Here is a 20,677-nt window from a genome sequence, read left to right as displayed (position 1 = left end):
TGATCCCGGATGCACACAGGCTCCACAAGCCAATCACAGTGCTGTAATGCGGCGTGATTGGTCTAAGCGCCATAGTTCGGCGCTCAGATTAGGACAGAGAGCCTGTGCATGTTCCTCACTAGGCTGTGTAATACAACCTGGTGGGGAACATGCAAAGTGCGCATGACTCTTTGTCCGGGCCAAGATGGCCGACCAAGCAGTCATGCTCACTTAGAGTGTGCATGAACCATTCCTCCCAGGCTTTGACACCGGCCCTGCCCTTCCCCGCCCTAACCCAGCCCCGTAGTGAAGAAAAATAAAATGACAATAACGACGTTATTATCATTTTATTTTTCCTGCACTAAGAGCAGTGAGGTGACGCTCCTCCATCTTAGGGGAGGAGCTGCAACTGAGTGGGTACACTCATAGCGCTGAATGTTTTGCGGGGCATGTCTATCATGTTGCTTAGCAAACATTTTTATTTCTATTTTGTTTTCTCTGCTGAAAAATCTTGTGGCCCAAAGTGCAGGGTGTTTTCTCTATGCATGCTAGGAATATTATACATTGTCCCTGTCTGCATTCACGTTGCATTGCATTGCGGACTTATGGACACGGGAAAATGAATTATGGCCCCCCACCCTACATATGGCAGAGTGACTGCCACTATGACCCAGCGGTGCTGTGGCAGTGGGACTACAGGGTCAGAGGTTTCTGTTAGAGGAGCAATTTGCGACCCGTAAAACGGAATGTACTAATGTGTCGTAGACACATTTTGCGATTCCCAATGGGGTGAAAATGACCTGCCTCATCAATATACATGAGGTATGTCTCAATTTGTGACCCATTTGGAATGGGCAAGAATACAAGGAAGGATGCCGGAAATGTCAATATCAAGCTCTCTCTGACCACTCGCAAAACTTACCGCATGAAATACCTTCTATAACTGCACCCCCACAGGACTCTTGTAAGAGCAGAAATCTTCTCTGCAACATCAGATCTCTGTCTAAACACCATAGTGAAGTATGGGACATGATTGCCTCGGTCCAACCCGAACTCTGTTATCTGACAGAAACATGGTTAAAACCGCACTATGTCCCAGCCATTACATTAGGGATCCCGGAGGGCTACAAAATAGCCAGGTTAGATCGTCCTGCCAAGACAGGGGGAGGTATTGCCATTGTATATAAGAATAACTTATCAATTACCATCTTAGAGGAAATGAGCACTCCTGACTTAGAAATTCTGGTATTTAAAATCTGCATTTCCACGAAAATCAGCTATAAAGGGGCATTTGTCTATCGCCCTCCTGGCCCTTGTACTAGCTTTAACATCTTGCTGTTGGATATACTTGCCAGACACATTGATACTGAGAACGAATTTATACTTCTAGGAGATTTCAATGTGCATAGCGACCTGAAAGATAATGTTGAGGCACAATCCTTACTAACTGATATCACTTTGTTTGGATTAACCCTAATGAATACTGGCCCCACTCATTTAGCAGGACATACTCTGGACCTCATTTTTTCCAATAAACCTAACACCTTGCTATGCGCCTCTCCTACTCAAGTTAATTGGACAGATCACTTTGTCTTGGAATTTCTCACCTTCCACTCAGGTAAAGCTCCCCCTCAGGTGCAAGCCCTTCCTACCAGGCGTAGGCCATGGAACAAGATCACTCCGGAAATATTTCAGGAGCATTTTGCTGCACCCCCACCTGCTCTGGAGAGAATGTTGACAAGGCGTTAGCCAACTATAATCGGGCCATTCTTAAGGTGGTTAATAGGATTGCCCCTATGAAAACCTACAAACCTCGTTTAGCTCGTAAACAGGAAGTATGGTTTACGGAGCACTTGAGATCTCTTAAACAACAGGCGAGGAAACTAGAAAAGGTGTGGAGAACGACCCATGATGAAATTGACAAGAATCATTTCTGGGCAGCCCTAACTAAGTATCATAAAGAAATTCGTAACGCCCGGAAATCTCACATACAGGCTCTTCTTTTAGCTGCAGGAAATACTCCCAGGATCTTATATCACACCTTAAACTCATTTGTGAAACCAGCAGCCTGTGAAACTTCTGAACTAGCTTCACAACAACTCTGCAATGAAGTTGCTCAGTTTTTCACAAACAAAATAAATAAGATTCATGACGACATTTCTAAATCCAATCTATCTACCATTGGAGATACGTTATTACTCTGGGAAAAGGAAAAAGAGTCAGGATCTACGCACTTGCAATCTTTTTCCCTTATCTCCCTGATGTATACCGAATGTTATCTTGGTCAGATCAAAAGCGGGAGCCCTTCAGACATTATCCCGGCCAGAATCATCCCGTTAGTAGGAAAAAGTCTGAGCCCACAGATTCAATGTCTCATTAATCTTTCTCTGACGGATGGGCAAGTTCCTGGGGAATGGAAAAAAGCACTAGTAAGGCCCATCAGAAAAAACTCCTCCATCCCCTGGACCGACTTATCTAATCTTAGGCCCATCTCTTTACTCCCTTTATTAGGGAAATTTATAGAGAAACATGTTAACAAACAGATATCACACTACATTGAACAGTCTGGTAAACTATATAGCTCTCAGTTTGGCTTTAGACCTAAACATAGTACTGAATCCGCCTTGCTATCTGTGACAGATGACCTTCACATGTATCAGGATAGAGGGTATTCGGTGATCTTGGTACTGTTGGATTTATCGGCAGCGTTCGATACGATATCCCATAAAATCTTAATCGAACGTCTGACCGCAATTGGGATTGAGAGCACAGCGCTAACCTGGCTAAAGAGTTTTCTATCTGACCGTACCCAAGCCGTTAGCATGGGCTCATTTCGGTCGACTGAAACTTACATCACAAAGGGGGTGCCACAGGGCTCTTGTCTAAGCCCGACTCTTTTTAACATCTATGTGGCACCCCTGGCCAGAATATTGAGAGACTTTGGGTTTGTCTCTGTCTCTTACGCTGATGATACTCAGCTCTTATTCCCTTTCAAACATCTTACCGACGAAGTGAGGGTGGCCTTCTCAGATGGCATGAAGGCTGTGGCGAATTGGATGAAATCTAACTACCTCCAATGTAATGTAAATAAGACCGAAGTAATGCTTTTTGGGGAGGTTAGAACTCTGTGGACTCCGGAGTGGTGGCCATGTGAGCTTGGTCAAGTACCTGAACCTAAACTGGTCGTAAAAAACCTAGGGGTTCGTCTTGATCGGGAGCTCACTTTCAAACAACATGGCAATTGGGTGGTTGGCCAATGTTTTCATGTTATTGGACTTTTACGTAAAGTTTTTCCACTATTACCTGATTCCACCAGAAAAACCTTGGTACAGGCACTAGTGCTGAGTCGCCTGGATTATTGCAACGGACTCCTGCTGTCAGCTAATGAGGGAGTCCTAGCAAAACTCCAGGTGATACAAAACACCGCGGCGAGACTTGTGCTGAATGCCCCCCCAAGAACACCTTCCAAACCACTCCTTGACAAATTACATTGGTTCCCAGTCCGTAAGAGGATTACTTTTAAGACATGCTGTCTCATCCATAGGACCATACATGGATCTGGACCCTCTTATTGGAAGCACAAATTTATTCCGTACAACTCCACTCGGCCTCTTAGGTCCAGTAGCCAACTCCTACTTAAAGTACCTACCACAAAGAAGATCAGACAAGGTGGGAAAGCCCTGTCGGTGGCCGGTCCAACTTTATGGAATAAACTTCCTCTTGAGCTCAGGCAATGCTCAGAACACTTTGTTTTTAGGAAAAAACTTAAAACGTTTTTATTTTAGAAACCTGTCAACCGTTCCAGTTATGTAACGCTGAATTGAACTGTACGATATACCTCCTGCAGCTGCCGGCCTCTTTTTCGTCTCTCTTTTTCTCTGTGCGCAGAGATACTCTTGTTAAGAGTCGATTCTAGCGCGATATAAATCCATAAATAAATAAAATAAGATGGTGGCCTGCTGGGGACAGCAGACCACCATCTCTGTGTTTGCTTTTTAAATGAAGCAACTTTTTTTTTCCCAAATGCAGCCCGTTTTCCTTAAAGGGGGTGCGTTTAAAAGAAAAAAATGAGAAATTATCTTTTAATTTTTTTAAGGAAAGGCAGTGGTCCGTGGGGCCACTGCCTGCTCTTAAAAATATTTTTGCATTCATTCACAAAGGGGAAGGAGTTCCTTCACATTTATAACTGGCTTACCACCTACTTGAAGCAGGTGGTAACTAAATGCGGTTGCAAAACAATTGTACATACAGTTGCAACTCACTATTAGAAAGGACGCCCTAGGCACGCCCCTTCCTAGTAGCAACTCGCAAACCCTATTTTGCAAGTTGGTAATAGGTTACTGACACAGAAAATAGGGTTTGTACATACCACACCCCTTTTTAGCGGTCCAAAACAGCCTGATTTTGCATTGGCGACCGCTAAAAAGGATCGTACATCTTGGTCAGAGTGTTTAGATATATGCAACTTGTGGTAAGCTGTTCAAATCGAGGAATCAAACACCCACTCCAGCGTGTAATGAACTGAAGAAAAAGGTGAAATAACTCACCAATAATTAGGTAAGGGAACCGAACAATCAGTAATAAAATAGCATACCATGCAAACTAAACATCCATTTCATTATTATCTGATGAAACATGCAGGGCTTTAGTGGAGTAAAATACTTATTAGAAACCTCTGAGCCTTTCGTTCTCATCGACATTTGTGTCTATAACATTTGCAATTGTCTCAATGTCTAAAGTTTGGAAAGTCATTTATTATGTACTCTGATCTCCTTTAAATGTATTATGTTGATGCATTTACCCAAAAGCAAAGCTATGCTCCATTATTGCTCATTTGATGTATCAGACATTTGACAGATCCACCACAAACATGAAAACATTACAGTGCAGATAAGGCTGCATTTTAAGTGGGAATGAACTGTCCGACTCTAAATTTTGGTACGTTTATTGAAAGAGGGGTTTGCCAGGACTTCTCAGTAGGGCAGTAGTCCTTTCAGTAGTAAGATGGGTGGACACATTTTGTTTGAGGCTATTGTGCTTTACGACTTCCAACCACTAAGAGAGTATGTTTAACTTTTTAGTGCATTTGCATCCCTATAGTGTATCCACTGAGAAGGTAATGGTAGAAAAAGGTCATAGTCTTTATGTGAGGTGTGACTGAGCTCCCACGCCTCATAAAAAAGGAGACCTAATAGCAGTAAACACATTTTGTCCAAGTGTATCCTTTGTTTCACTTATGTTAGTTTGGCCATGTACAAATACTTCTCTTCAGACATATTTGAGGGTTCAATGGTGTAACAGCTTATCAAACAACAATGGCATTAAGAATAACTTAAAAAAGCATTGTGCTAAAAGATGTATTAACTAAATGCTCAAACATGATGAAAATTACACACACAAGTAGGTAATTAAAAAAAAAAATGCCAAGACAGTGATAAAGACGGAAATCAAATAAAACTGTCAATGTTCCATTGTGGGACATCTGTAGGTCAAAGCTCGGGTTTGACTGAAATTCAAGTGAACGAAGGTTGTGGTTAGAACTGGTCAAGACTTTTATCTTTGTAATTAGGGTATGCTGTTGGGAAAAATATGCCACATTTGGCAAAGCTGGCGTGGTTTAGATTGGTCAAGATGCATTTATTGGGAACCTTGTGCCTTCCAAGAAAACCTCTGCAGTCAGAGGCTCCGGGTGGGGGTCCTGCGGCACTGTCTTTTGAAGCCCAAGGTGCAATGAGAGGTTGGCTAATACTCTTGGAACCTCCTTTCAGACTGTTCACCTTTATTTTGATTTCCTGGAGCTCTTGATAGTCCTGAAGGTTTTTCAAATCACGTGTATCCATGGAGGGCTTCAATAACTACCTTCTTTAGAGTTTGCACTTGACAGCTTTTGCAAGTAAGGACTTCCTTCAAATGATACAATGCACGTTCCCCGTTGTGCAATTTTATATCCTTTGCTACACTGGGTTCACCTGTTTTTTTCACTGTTATCACCCCAAAAAGTTATAGGTTTTACCCAGCAGTATTGCAGGGTTAATATCAGTGCTACCTAGATGCTATGTGCTCAATCCCCAAAGCTCTTTCCATAAAATTCACTTGGGCCTGCAAAAGCTGCGTAACTGGTCTCAACATTTTTCATTCTTCCAGCAAGACAGTTTGCAAGAGTCCTTTACAGTGGGTATCAAACTCCCATTGTAGTCAAGACCATTGAGATCTCAGGTACTGGCTCAGGAGGAAACAAGCAAAAGCATATTTTAGGCTCTGGAGCAGACATGAGACACTACTAGGAATAAGTAGATAGAAGTTGAAGGAGGCTAGAAGCTTCAGACAAGGCATGACATTTTTAGGTCAGGTGGAGTCTAACAACAAAATGCTGGACAGATCTCCCAGTTTGTTCTGCAGGAAAAGAGGAGTTTGTCCAAGGTCAAGATTGAGTATCCTTCAAAGGCTCTCAGAGTCCTTTCCTAGCTGTCCTTAATATGTCCAATGCCTCCTTATCATAGTGTGGGTTAGCACAAAGACTGTGAAACTGACATCTGGAAAGGAGGACTCACAGACCATGTATTGTCCCATCCTCTATTGCATGTGAGGCCTTTATTTCAGCTGGGTTTTTCTGTGAGCTTTCAACTATTGTTACATTACATCTACTCAATATTATATTGACCGCTTTGGACACGAGTCGGAAAGGCTTTCCCACCTTTAGAGTAATAAATATTTAGGATGATTTCAGTATTTCAGTAAGCATTGGGGGGTGGGGTGGTCCAAAAATTGATTTTCGGTGTTTAATCGGACTAATGGCATGCATTTACCTCTTGACTCACTCGAGCGTCAGAATGAAACCACTTCAGTGTTTCTTGAGGAGACGGTGGAAAGCATTTCATAGAACATTTTTGGTTTGTTCAGAAGGATCTAACTATCTGGCATTGCAAATTCTTTTTCCTTGCCTGGAAAATGTACAAATTATTATGGGCAATACACGAGGCATGTTTTATATAAACAAGCAAGGAGGTATAGTATGGAACCACCTCAGTACAGAAGCACTGAAGAAATCACATTGGACAAAAATATGACACTAGTGGCAAACCATTTGACAGGAGTGCTAAACACAAATTCTCTGATCATTTTGAAGGTTAGGAATTACGAAACGGAACCACATGCCAAAGTCCTTTTCAGTAATTTCAAGACTGGTGTTGGCTAAAGATGGGCCTATTCATCACCTCATTCAAAATGAAAAGGGAAACATTGTCTCTCTTTGGTTCCTTCACATAGGGTCAATGCTAAATGCTTTTCAACTCAAATACACTTTCATTTTTTGTTGCATATTTTATTTCGTAATTCTTTATTGAAAGTTGAAGGCAAAAATATCCATATAAGTAATGCACAACGTGACGGACTCCCAGGAGTCTATTGACAATACAGGTATAAGTGTGCTATTAAGGAGGAAAAACTGCATGGAATAAGGGAGGGAGGGAAGAGAAGTGGTCGTATAGAAGACGTGGAGCAAGTGGTGAGAGGTAAGATATTGTGCATACTGTGATTAGTAACCCTCACCCTTCATTGTGCATAGTCACAGGACGAATTAGACAGAATAGATCTTGCGGGGGAGGACAGAGTTGGACCTACAGAATAGTGTATATGCATGGGAGGTGGCCATTGAGGATGCTGGGTAGTCATGGATAAGTAAGGTTGTTGTCTCGTCTCCTTGCCCCCCCAAAAAAGGGGGGGGAGAGGGTGAGGAAGAAAAGGAGGGATGAAAGGAAAGGGGTGAAAGGGTGGAAGGGAGGGGAAGGGAAAGGCGTGTGCACAATGTGAGAAAGAGATGGGGAGAAGGGACAGGAAGGGGATAAAGTAAGGGGAAGGAAGAGAAGGAGCTAAAAGAGGAGGGGGAGGGGAGAAAGAAGGGCCAAATGAGGGGGAGGCGGAAATAGAAACAAATTCAGGAGACTCGAAGGAAAGGAGCCCATACTTGTTGAAACACTTCCTCCTGGTCTTTGCAGTCCATATATTACACATTTGTGGGATGCCGTCTGAATCATTGCTATCAAGACAGCATCCCTGCGTCGCACTGAACTCAAGGATCAAATTACCTCTCTCACGCAACTATATTCCTCCCATCCCACAGTGTCCAATCGCCAACGACTAGAACTAGCCAGAATGGCTCTCGATAATTTGTACACCTCCAAAGCTGAGTATGCCCTTCAGCGTCTAAAAGGCAGGCATTATGAGCAAAGGGAGAAAACAGGCCGATTACTTGCAGAACAGCTGAAACAGCGTGAGGCAGCCATGGTTATCCCTGCCATAAAGATGGAAACAGACGGGATTCTTGCAAAACCCCAAGAAATAGTAAACACATTTGCATAATTGTATATGAGGCTCTACACCCCTGAGACCCCTGAGACCCCGGCAACTATGTTCCCACCTAAAGGCCCATAGGTGTGAATAGTTTTGCATTACCTAATTTGCGTTTACCTAATTGGTAATCCCAAATTAGGTAATGCAATACCAAGGGTGCCTAAGGGCCCCCTGAAGCATCCCAAAAAAATGTGCAAATGTTTGCGCTACATGGCACTTTGAAAAATGCATTTTTCAAAACTTCTTTGATATCTGGAATCAGGAAAGACCTGAGGTGCAGGTTTTTTGTAGTTCATAAGATTGGCCACTGGCGTAACAAGGATAGTGGAAATCCTATTGCAGGGAAGGAAATGGGCTCCCTCGTCTCCAGGTTTGATATATAAAACAACAAAATAATTGGGTGAATATGGATTCTGACATGCCATGGTCTCAGTGCCACTGCATATGCTGCAGCCTTGATAGCTATGCCTTGTGACATTAGACTTTTGTATCAGATTTTAAGTGAGGAATGTATCAGTTGATCCTATCTTTGGTTTGTCAGGCAAATTATTGTTATGAGATTCACCTTGTGTTCATTATCATGCAGACTCTTTTATATGCTTTCAGCAGACAGTAGTGTTCGAATGATCGAATGCCTCCTTTGGCAAAACTGTACACAGAAAATCCCCTGAAGGAAAATTATTTTCAAAAAATGGCAGTTAAATATCTGCTTAACTCAATTACATATTATTCATACATATAAACAAATAATATCTCAATAATACATGAGGTGTAATTTCATATAAGTATAAATTATTACTGCATGAAAGTGCCCCTTTTTGCATGGTTACTCCCCACTTTTAGCCTGACATCTGGTGCAACCTGACTTGATGTGCCCTGGGTCCCTGCCAACCAGGTTCCCAGGGCCTGTGTTCTCTCCCAATACTGTACCTTTGTATCCACAATTTGCACATCCCTGGCCACAGGTAAGCCCTGTCAAGAATTCCTGTCATACAAGGGAAACACGCCCTTATGTAAACAGGAGAGCTGTTACATAACTCAAGGGAAACACGCCCTTATGTAAACAGGAGAGCTGTTACATAACTCAAGGGAAACACGCCCTTATGTAAACAGGAGAGCTGTTACATAACTCAAGGAAAACACGCCCTATTACTCAAGGAAAACACGCCCTATAAAGGGAGGAACCGGGAGGTACAAGGCTGTCGGATATTGTGTTTACACCGACGTACCTGCTTCGTGAAGAGCAGTGTTCCGGAGTGGTGCTCCAGTAAGGCAAGAACGGAGGTAGGTCGAGTCGTTACTCCCTGGGCCGTGTCTTGCCCCATCGTCACCTGTGAAGGACCCGGAAGCTCTACCGGTCAACCATTGAGCTTCGCTTTTTGACTCGGCCGAGTCCAAGCGCAGTGGCGCTTTTGCTGGTTGGAGTCGTAACTCCCAGCCCGACCAGAGACACAGGGACTGCCAGCTGTAACGCACACCAGGAGGTGTTTGCCGCGTTACAGACTCGGAAGTCCACAGGATCGATCGAGCGGCTGCTCTCGGTTCAGTCTTCTTGCTTGTGATTGGGGTATCGGTGACGCATCACCAGGAGGTGACTCCGCGTCCCGGTGCAGTCTGAGGAAGAGGTTGAGCGGCTGCTCCCTTCAGGTAGAGACCCCGGCTGGGTGTTTCCCTGACTCCTCGATTCTCCCCAACACTCTTCGTGCCCCTCACAGCCTACCGATTGGCATTGTCGGCCATTTCATTTCTGCCCTCTGTTGGCATACGCCGGGATCGGCGTATATGCAGAGGACGGTTAGGACCATCCGTGCTGTGGGCTGGTAACGTACTTAGCCTGGAGGATTCCAGTGACTATAACTTTTGTTTGTTCTTTGTATTTTATTTGCCTTCATTAAAAGAACTAACCCTTCACAAGTGGTTGCGTCCTCATTGTCGTGTCTGTTAAACGATCCTGAGACGTTCAGGGCGTTACAAGCCCCTTGTAAAAGTGACCATGGGTACCAAGGTCCCTGTGACCGGAGACGGCCTCTAAGGGCTGCAGCACCTATTGTGCCACCCTTAGAGGCCCTGCACCTTTACAAAGGAAAAAACCCACCACCACCACCAACTCCTCCTCCTCCTCCTCCTCCTCCTCCTCCTCCTCCTCCTCCTTGTTTTGGTGAAGAGTCGACATGGCACACATCCTGGTGTGCCATGCCTGCAATCCACTGCCTAAGGCCTAGGTAATTCACCCCTCAAGCAGAGTGCACTAGCTCTAAGGTGAGGTTACAGAGGCATAAGCACTGTACCCCTACAGTGTCGAAGTCCATTCTTAGGTCCTCGCACTCAGCACAGGTAATCTCAGCAGAAGGACGCATCCCGCTCTCAGCCTCCAGGCCTTCATTAAATGCCCTGGTCTCTTCAAAATAATTATTCAGCACCGGACAATCGCCCTACAGTGCTACAGAGCAGCACATCCAGAATTAAAACCGGCACTATAGTCCCCCGCGCTCACGTAAAGAAGAGCGCCAGGCTTCACAGGCGCTGGCTACCACGGATTATTAATTAACAGCATTCATAACTCAATTCAGCCTGCTCACCTATGTATGTCCTGATGATGAACTCAAATAATTGAGTTCGAAATGCCGTTGACCCCCTACAACATGTGCTCCTTTCACTCTGTGTGAGAAGTTGGCCTGATATATGCTGTCCACTAGTTCTAGTGGGCACCCTGTATCAGTCCAAGCAACTCCTTATGGTGAGAGGTTAAAGACAACCTTTATTGAAAGGTATCCTAGTCGTAGCTATGGAGAGCAGCCTTCAGGCTAAGTATTGAAGTAATGTAAAGCAGCTTGTTTTACCAGTCTATAACCTCTTGAATGACCAATTGAAAGGGCAACCACAACAGGTATATATTCAAAATATATGTATTTAAGATAAAACACACCCCTCTAGTCTCTTTATCAGGCTGGAGTTCGAAGTACGTAAGTTACAAGTCAGTATTCAACAGTAAAAGCACAAACACACGTTTGGGCCCTAGGGGCGTACCAAACCATATACCAATAAAGTGGTATAAGACCCACGATTGAACTAGACACAAGGCCTAGAGCCTGTAGAAGTTCTTGGACCACAAGGAACCACCCAAGGTAGTGACACAGGGGACCCACAGGGAACGCGTGCAGTGTGAGAACACAGCCGCAAATCGCCGTTAACTTCTATGGGGAATGTCGCGGTTGGAAATTAAGAGTTTAAGGACACTTAGGGGATGACTAGAAGCGAACCCTTTTGGACTTAGAGGTGTCTAGGGCCAACACCCACGGGAGCACCGGAGTACTCGAGTTACCTCACCCAGGGAAGCCGGGTGCATAGGTGTCTTTTGGTGTCGAGTGGCGGCGCTGTTTTCAATGGAAGCTGGCAAAGAAGTGCTGCTGCCGTGAAGAGAAGTGTCCGAAGAGATCCAAGCCTGGATCGAGGATGGAAGGAACCTGAAAGGAGAGGGGACAGAGTTTGGGTCACTTACCAGTGACCAGGGGCACGATAGTCCAATGCCCACAGATGTCGGGTGCTTCAGGTGAGTTGACGGGTGTCTTGACTCTTCAGCCACGAGGTCCAGGAGGCGTCGATAACAACCAGGAGCTGGATTCGAGCTGTCCCACGAAGTCTGTCGAGTGCTGCGGTGTCGGCGACCAGAATGGACCCAACAAGCCTTGGCAACGGCAAGTCAAGTGGAAATAGAAGAAGGACGTCGGTGTGGACCAGCAAGGTCTGGGGGACTCACCCAGCAAGGTTAAGTTGGGGCACGTCTGGAGCAACCAGAAAAACCCAATCAGATGAAGAGTTGCCTTCGTGGGGACCCACTAGCCAACGGGCTAGCGATGGCGAAGGAGCCTCGAGTGGTCGCACTTGAAACTGGCCCACGGGCCACTCGTGGAGTGGAGGCCAGAGATCTTCAGTGCAGGAGGTGCCAAGGCTGGGGCTACTCGAAGCCCAAAGCACAACTTCGAGGAAGACCAGGAAGATAATGGACCGGCAAAAGATCACGGTGTCCAGGTGTCACGGTTCCACGTCACCCTCGATAGCCACGGGCCTCAGCTTTGCTGTGGACTCAGGGTAGCCTCGGGGAAGTCTGGAAATCCACCTCTGGTGATGCAAAGACTACGGCGTCTGGCGGGAGCTTAAGAGTTGCAGACCGGACAGTTGCTTCTTTGGTGCCTGCCAAGCATGGGAGTCACTCCTTGACCCCAAGGGAGATTTCTTCAGTCTTCTAGTTGAAACAGAATGTCGAAGGTCCAGGATATATGTTGCAGAGTTTCGTCCAGGGTAATCTAAAGTCTCAAGGACTTATACTAAGTTTGGGGGTTGGACATACTCTAGGGACCCACCTATGTAAGGGTTTGGAAAGAGGGGTGGTTACACCCATTTCCTTTGTCCAGTTTCGCACCAGAGCAGGGGCAGGTAGCTCCTGCAACCGGTTTGAACTGGACTATGCACAGGGACACCAAGTGTGCCCCCAGTGCAGGAATTCAAAGCACTAGAGAGTGCTCCCGCCCAGCCCCAATACACATCTGCCTGTCTGGGGGGGTGGTTACACCTCCCTGGGACAGGAAACCTATTGTCCAGGCCTCCCCTGCCGGGGTTTCGGTCAGCAGCAGGAGGCCAGACCCGTGTCTGTGGCAGTGGCATCCATTTTGTGATGCCAGGGCTGTAGAAAGTCTTTACCGGGTAGACCAGTGCGAACATGTCTCTCCCTCTAGAGGGTGGAATGCTACCCCGGCTGACAGAACTGGCGGGGGGGGGGGCTAGTATTCCAAAGTGTTTGACACCAAACAAGACATGTTTTCGTGCAGCCAGTCCAAAGTTAGCATTTACCGCGAGGCTATAATGCACTTAAGAGTATATGGTCAGGCTGCACCACAAACAGCATCAGAGGAGGTACTCCGAACGCTGCAGAGGGGCTCTGCTCTGCTCTCACATAAAAACCAAGCACTCTGCCTTCAGGATTGTTAAGGCCTGCCATGGGAGTGACTTATAGGTGTTATATGTGTGTGCAATGGTAGTGATATAGGTAGCCTATACCACAGTAAGGGTGCATGCACCACCTTACCCAGGCTGCAGTAGCAGACCTGTGGTGTCATTTTGGAGTGCTTCCCATGGGTGGCATTATGCATGCTTCAGCCCCTGGTAGGCCTCTGAGGTACCTATGCCCTGGGTACATAGTATACCATATACTAGGGACTTATAAGGCACTCCAGAATTCAATTAGAGATGTACCTAATGTACATGGAAACCATTTTAGAGAGGAAGCAGCTAGACTGGGGTCCTGATTAGCAGGCCACAGCCAGACTAAGGTCGAAAAACAGTGAAACACCAGCAAAAAGTGGGGGTACCCATGTGAAGCAGATCCTACTCTCCTACATTCTGTAAATATTTTCTAAGGAGTTCATAATACAGTTGTCAATGCAATATCTTTATTTTAATACCACCCTCACTTATGACGTCACGCTTATTGTCACTTATTGTGTGAGCACCTGAATACTATTGTTTTGGAATAAACACCTGTCATAAACTGACCTACATGTCCCTCTGTATATTACTTTCCGCTCCTTTTAAGAAATTAACTTCTTACATTTCAATCATAGTGCCACCCACAGGGTCACTTCTGAATGGACCTTAGGCCACACCAGAACCACTGTTTTTCCTAAACAGCTTACCATCCCAGGTTCACATATTGGGGTACCCTTGTTTTCTCTATTACTAAGTCCATTCTTAGACATTGTAAGTGTAGTAAAGCCATAAAGAGACCTGCCGCCTTTGGATGCTGTCCTTGCCTTATGCTGCCCCCAGCAACTGTTTCCCACCGGTTCTGGCCCCCACCTTGGGTGGGAAAATCAGCGGAAAACCCAAGATAGGAAGAAAGGCGTGCCCACCTTTGCCAACCCCACCCTTCAGGTGGGGAGGCAAGGTGAAGCACACATCTCAGTCCAATCTATCTTGAAGATGAGGGGACTCAGCTAACTAGGAAGAGGCTCATGGCCCCTCCCACTGGAGGGTGGCATGATAGGGGGTGTACCAACCCCAAGGAAGGGACCCATTGGTCTCGATCTGCACATCCCTTTAATGCCCCTAAATTTTGTATTGGGGGCGACCATGAACCTTGCCATCTCTGATTCATGGAAGAAAGAAGAAGGACCCAATAGCTGTGATGACCCAGGATGAAAAGGAGGACACCAACTGCCTTGACCCCAGCCCTACCAGCCTGTCCCATCTACGACCTGCCTACAGCAAGAAGCCCGGTGAGTCCAGCAGCCAGCAACCCCTAGAGCCCAAGGACCTGCCCTGCGACATTCCCACAGAATCTGTCTCCTGTGAGCACTGGATTTGCTCAACCCAAGACTCACCTCCAGAATCCGAATTCCATCGACTCCACAATTTTGCACCACTCTGCACCCGACGCCCACGGCCCGAGTTCGAGTGGCCCAACACCCCAAGGATGTCTCCCCAGTGATCCTGACCTGGGATCCGGTGATCCCCGACCTCCCTCAAGACTCCCAATGATGCCTACAGCCTCAAACTGAAGGGTCAACCTACTGCGACCAGAGCTGGTAAGAAAAACCCAATGCCAGAAGACACCCTTGCACCGGATACCCCACGGCCTTAGGTGGCCCAACCAACAGTGTCCAGGCATCCCCCAAGAGCCCAACTTACCTCTCCAGCCGGTGGTCCCCTTCAGGAAGTCTCCCTGCCCAAGCCTGCAACATCTTTCCAAAAACGAGGGTCTCCATTGGAAAGTACAGGGTCCCCAACATCCGTTTTGCACCCGGCCGGCCGAGTGCCGCTGGTTGTGCAGCTCCTGTGCTGGTCATTGGCCCCTGCAGTGCTGACCCTAACCCCAGGATCTTGGCTTCCACAACCGAGTGGCCTGCCAGACAGCAGTCCCTAACCGAAGGCCCTCTTAGCCATATTGGCTAACATTGGGCCTCTACACTCTGCACCCGGCTGCCCCAGTGCTGCTGGTGGTGCAACCTGAGTGCCCCTCTAGACCTTGAGGAACCTTTGTCCTGACCCCCAAAGCTCATCCTCGTGAGTCGAGTACTTTCCTCCAAAACCAATAATCATTTTTCTCCCATAGGAACCCATGTTATAAGATTTTGGGCCTAAAATTGTTCTATGTGGAACTGCTAATGTATGGAGAAAAGTGAACTCAATTGCAAAGTATAAAAAGTCGTACTTACCTTGTATGTTGACATCTTAAGGTGTGGTATCTAGGCATACCATCCCCAGTACTCAAAGTAATCCAAAGTAACTCAAACGTAATCTAAAAGTATTTATTGTATGATACAAACGGCATTTAAAAGTGATACAAACCTGTAACAATTGTAATTTCAATCACAACTGCATTACCTTGAACAGACTTTCATTTTGAAAGTATCTATTACTAACCTGTGCCAAGTCCTGCTTGGTTCTAAAATAAAACATAAGTATACCATTTTTATACTTACCTAATTGGTCTGGATTCTGTCTCCGAGTGTGTGTATCAGCCCTTGATTGAGTGAATACAATATATGCTTAACACACCCTCTGGGTAAGCCTAAATATTCGCCCGCATTACCACAAAGAGAGCTGTTAGTACATACCTAATTTAGCCTCTGCTATACCTCTGGGGACTTCCTGGACTCTGTGCAAACTATGCCTTACTTTGGGAAAGTATATACAGAGCCAGCTTCCTAGAATTACATGGAGTTTATTATATCAAAAAATATCAAACTTATTATGTAAAAATGACTGTAGAGAGCAGGAACAGAATTTACTCAAAATCTCACTTTTATGTGGAATTACTTGAATATTTACAATTCATACATCAATGGATGTCCACGTAACCACGGTAATCACTCAACCATGGTAACTTCTTTTAAAAAACAAATTGTGTAGAGGAAATTAAGTTTATATAAACATATAACAGTTGTTGTGATTCAAATTTCAATGTTTTGGTCTCCGGTGTCAACAAGTAAATGGGACCATCTTTAGGACAAAGTGTCGTAATACATAAAGATATATGGACCCTTGTCAAATCTATAATGGAATATACAGAACATATCAACTATTCATGTCTACACAATATATTACCTAATAAAGAAGTCCAACACCAAGGAGTGAGAACATAAGTGCTCATTGAAGAGAAAACCAAATCAGACATAACACCCCTTGTAAAACCATGTGTCACAAAAAAGGAACACATAGAGTGAAAGTCCCCTAACCTAAGCACCACTAGTCAAAAAAAGACCAATATCAATAATTTAAAAACAAATATAAAAACACCCCAGCTATATCCTAATTCTACTCACATTGAATGTCCTTTGGTAAAGGAGCACAGTCCCCATGATCTCTGGTGTTAAAGGCAGCCTTTCTCTCAGCCTCAACACCCCAGGGGTGATACTGCTTTGGGGAGGATTCACGTAGTGGATTTCACACATTACTCATGTCTAAAATTAAAGGTAGAGTTGTAAACCACAATGTACCCTAGCACCATGCTTGTTACGATGAATATCTGCATGGAGCTGCTTGTGGGTAGCATGGAGAACACACGTGACAGTATTTATAAATTCTCCCCCTTACATGAACTTGATGTATTCACATTTTCTGTTCACTAAAGTCGGACTTTGCATTTCAGGCTGGTCTACCAGATAAAGATTTGATCGTGAGTGTGGTAATGTTTCTGTGGCAGAGATGCAAACAACCAGTTCATAGAATCCAGCCGATTGGCAGCGATGGCTCCAAATTTATCCAAAAATTTGAAGGAAACGGCAAGGTATCTTCTTTCATCTTTTATTCTTTTTTTATAATTTTTTTATTTTTTATAAGTTTTGTATTCATGGTATAAAAATAGTATAAAGTACATTCCGGTCGGGTCTCCCATTGCTGGCTATTTTTTGTAAAGAAGTCCATACAAATATGTCCATTTCCTGTCTATTTTAAATGACAAGGAATTCAATGTATCATAGTCTATGACGGTGACCATTGCATGTTTTATTTAAATTCTTTCATTCGTTTAAAAATAAATACTTCTCTATAAGTCTTGTCGAATGAGTGATGTAGCTATGCTATAAGGTTTCTTCGCTATGCTGTAAGGTTTATTCACTATTTGCTGATAAGTTACCAGTATACTTTCAATGTACTGTCTAGTTTTGCACCATAGTTCTAGTCGGGGTCTAAAGGGACAAAGTTCTGAGTTGGAACTATAAATCGCCGCTTTAATTTCAAGCGCTCTTTGGTATGATACTTCTTCTTTTATAAGAACGTGCGCCTTAATTTATAAACCAACTTCTCATTGAGCTTCATTCAGCCAGCGCACTGTTTAGTACCACCAAGCCCTCATTTTGGTGATCATTGTACTCCTAATGTAGTAGTACTATACCTGGAAATTTCATTTCCGGGAGCTGCGTTAATTTACAAGTGCGATATTACCACATCATGAGGAGCTTGGCCCTATCGAATAGGAAATCACTGCAGAAGTCTGTATTGCTGCATCAATGTCAGCTGAATATTCTTCTGCCAGGATTTATCTGTTGAAATGTGTCATTGATAACTAGGGGCCAAATGTACAACCTGCCAAATAGCGCCTCGCAAATTGCGTTGCATTTGCGACTCACAATTTGCGAGGCACTCTTTGGCATGTACAACAGTGTGTTTAACACTTTGCGATTCCCAATGGGATCACAAATTGCTAGGCAAATGAATATTAATGAGCCTCTCGCAATTTGTGAGCACATTGGGAATGACAGGCCCTCCCAGGCATGGTGGCCTGCTGGGCCAGTCTTTCGCCAGTCTTTTGCTAGTTATATTTCTATTTTATTATATTTTCCATATCCTTTATATCTCATAAGTTGATTGATGTTGCCTTAATATTAAAGAGTGAGTGATTCATGTAGAGTCCAAAGTTGTTAAACTGTAACTAAAATGTTCAGTTTACACTGCTCACTTTACGGCCAAACGTGTGGATGTAGCCTGATTGCATCCAAACACTTTGTTGGGTTTTGGCTAGGCTTAGGTCGTGGCTGCCTCTGATGTGGCAAACAAACGTGGCACAAATGCAACTGAAGGTAGCGACAGTGAAAGATCTGACACATTAAAAATGGAAGAGATAGGTTACTTGTGCTTTTTGCCAATGGAATTCCTCTTTAACTTAGAGCTTCTGTGTAGGTGTTTCCTTAGCAGTTACTGGCCACACCTCACTCTTTCCCTAAGGATCTTGCAGATAGGAAGCTTTCTGCACCTTCTAGGTTTCATATCACTTACCTCGCCGATGGTAGCCTTCCTAGAGAATACCCTTTGTAAGAAATTGGGTTGCTGGTTGAGGGGAGGAGATGAAACCCTATTCAAGCAAGTACCACAATCCTTGTCTAGGTAAAGTCATAAGCAAACCCCAAATTAACCTGTTATCAGCCCTCGGGTAGCTTGGCACAGAGCAGTCAGGTTTAGCTCAGAGGCAATATGTAAAGTATTTATGCAACGCTTCAAACAGTAATACAATGAAAACAAACCACAAACGAGATCCTACATCAGGTTAGAAAACAGAGTAGATTTTAATAAATAAAGAAAGAGCAAAATGACAAAAATCCAATCAGTAGACCCAGAGATATGGAAGTGTAAAGGTTTCAGTGAAAATAGCGCCAAAAAGTACAAAGTGCCAAATGTGGATATCTGGCACTCGGGCGGGACTCGGGACGCTGTTTCTGCCGTTCTGTGGGAGCACCATCTCACATCCAGCAACACCCTGGTGGGAACTTCGTCCCAGGGTGCAACACAGCCTCTACAGTACTCCAGGGCCGCATCAAGCCCTGGTGGGACTCCAGGTCCCAGGGTGCCCTGCGACTAAGCAGCTGACACAGGTGTGTGAGGAGGAGCTCATAAGCGCTGCCACTCTTCACCCGGCACGGGATGCGCCCGGGCAAAGCCCGGGCCAAGGGCAGGCCCGTCCTTGCCTGTCATTGCCAGGAAAAGGCAGGGCAGGGCCACCTCTCTTGGCTTCGCTCCCCTTGGTCTATTTCGGGTAAGACATTGCTGGCCTCTTTCTACAATCCCAATTCCCGTTCCGCACTGAACTTTGCTACCTGTTCCAATGGATTCCCAGGAAGTAAACTGGGGCGAGCATAGGCAGTGAGGACTTTTAGACTGTTTTAATTTGCACCTGGGAAGAGACTTGCATCCCACCTTTAATATTATAACGGACTGGGTTGATTTTCTGCCCCCTTTCTGATAAAGTCTCTAATGATCTCTGCATGTTTAGTTTATAGTCTTCCAATCAGCATTAGATTGGTGATAGATTAGGCCTGAGTGTGAGTGTTGTGGGCCCCAGCAAGAGGGACTTTTTAGGTTTGCCCTAGTTTTGCAATGGGGAAACGTATTTGTGCTGCCAAACAGTCTTGCCCACAAACATCCACCTCTTCTTTGTTACCCCCAACCTCTATTGATAGAATGTTACAGAGGGCAATAGGGGTGGTAACTTCGGAAATAGAATTTACTGAAAGGCGCCTGTCTCTAACCCCAGATCTTTGCTTACCGCTGATAGATCAACCTACTCCCAATACCCCTACTCCACCTTCTTCACCCCAAATAAGTGCGCCCCGGTCATCCCCGCGACAAGAAGTCGCCCCTGAAACAAACTCGTAAGGGGAGTGCTACCCTTTCTTCACGTAAGATCGGGAAGCACCAGCAAGTAAGTGGGGGGGCACCTAAGAGTAAGAAAGTCAAAGGAGGGTCCACAACTAGTGTGGATACCCCTAATACAACTAGAGATCGTACTGTTAATTCCGAAACTGATTTGGTTTATCCATTCTGGGTGCAGAATATGGTTGGAGATTTATTGGCACAATTTAAAACCATTGTAAATGAAGAGGTTGCTCCTTTAGTAGATCGCATACATAGATTAGAAACACTGGGGGACACCAGGCAAGCAAATATGGGAAACCTATGTTGAGGGGGACCGATTTTAGCTACCAGGCAGACAATCCAGGCCTGACACCCTCAGTCAACCCTGGGATCCAAATGATTCAGGACTCCAATAGCTCACAGGGCCCTAGTTGGCCCAATAATCAAACCAATAGCTGCAACAAAACCGTCAAGTCGCCTCCACCAAGATTAGGTCAACAGCAGGCACAAGCCCACACGACCCACTCAACACACAGGTATCCTAATCCTGAGGCCAGGAGCGGCAGTTTAGCAACTACCAGGCAGAGCGAAAATAAAGGCACCACTACCCTACCAGGGCTCAGCAAGCCCAAAGAAGGGTATTGGGGGGGGTGAGGGTATAGTGGGTACTACAGAAGCAACAAACCAACCCACTATAAATTTGGCCCCAGCGTCAACTCCCTAT

General features: G+C 45.2%; 1 protein-coding gene across 1 annotated transcript in view; it reads left to right on the top strand.

Moving 5' to 3' along the window:
- CFAP54 (cilia and flagella associated protein 54) overlaps positions 1-20,677 on the top strand; it is a 2,172,274-nt gene that overhangs the window by 337,867 nt on the left and 1,813,730 nt on the right. Inside the window, exon 14 of the mRNA XM_085653834.1 lies at positions 16,976-17,113. Coding sequence (XP_085509960.1) covers positions 16,976-17,113 — 138 coding nt within the window. The remainder of the gene's footprint in view (positions 1-16,975; positions 17,114-20,677) is intronic.

The sequence above is a fragment of the Triturus cristatus genome, chromosome 4_1 (assembly GCF_964204655.1).
Source record: "Triturus cristatus chromosome 4_1, aTriCri1.1, whole genome shotgun sequence".
NCBI classification, from domain to species: Eukaryota; Metazoa; Chordata; class Amphibia; order Caudata; family Salamandridae; genus Triturus; species Triturus cristatus.
The sequence above is the reverse complement of the archived record's forward strand: the minus strand, read 5'-3'. Positions and strand labels throughout refer to the sequence as shown.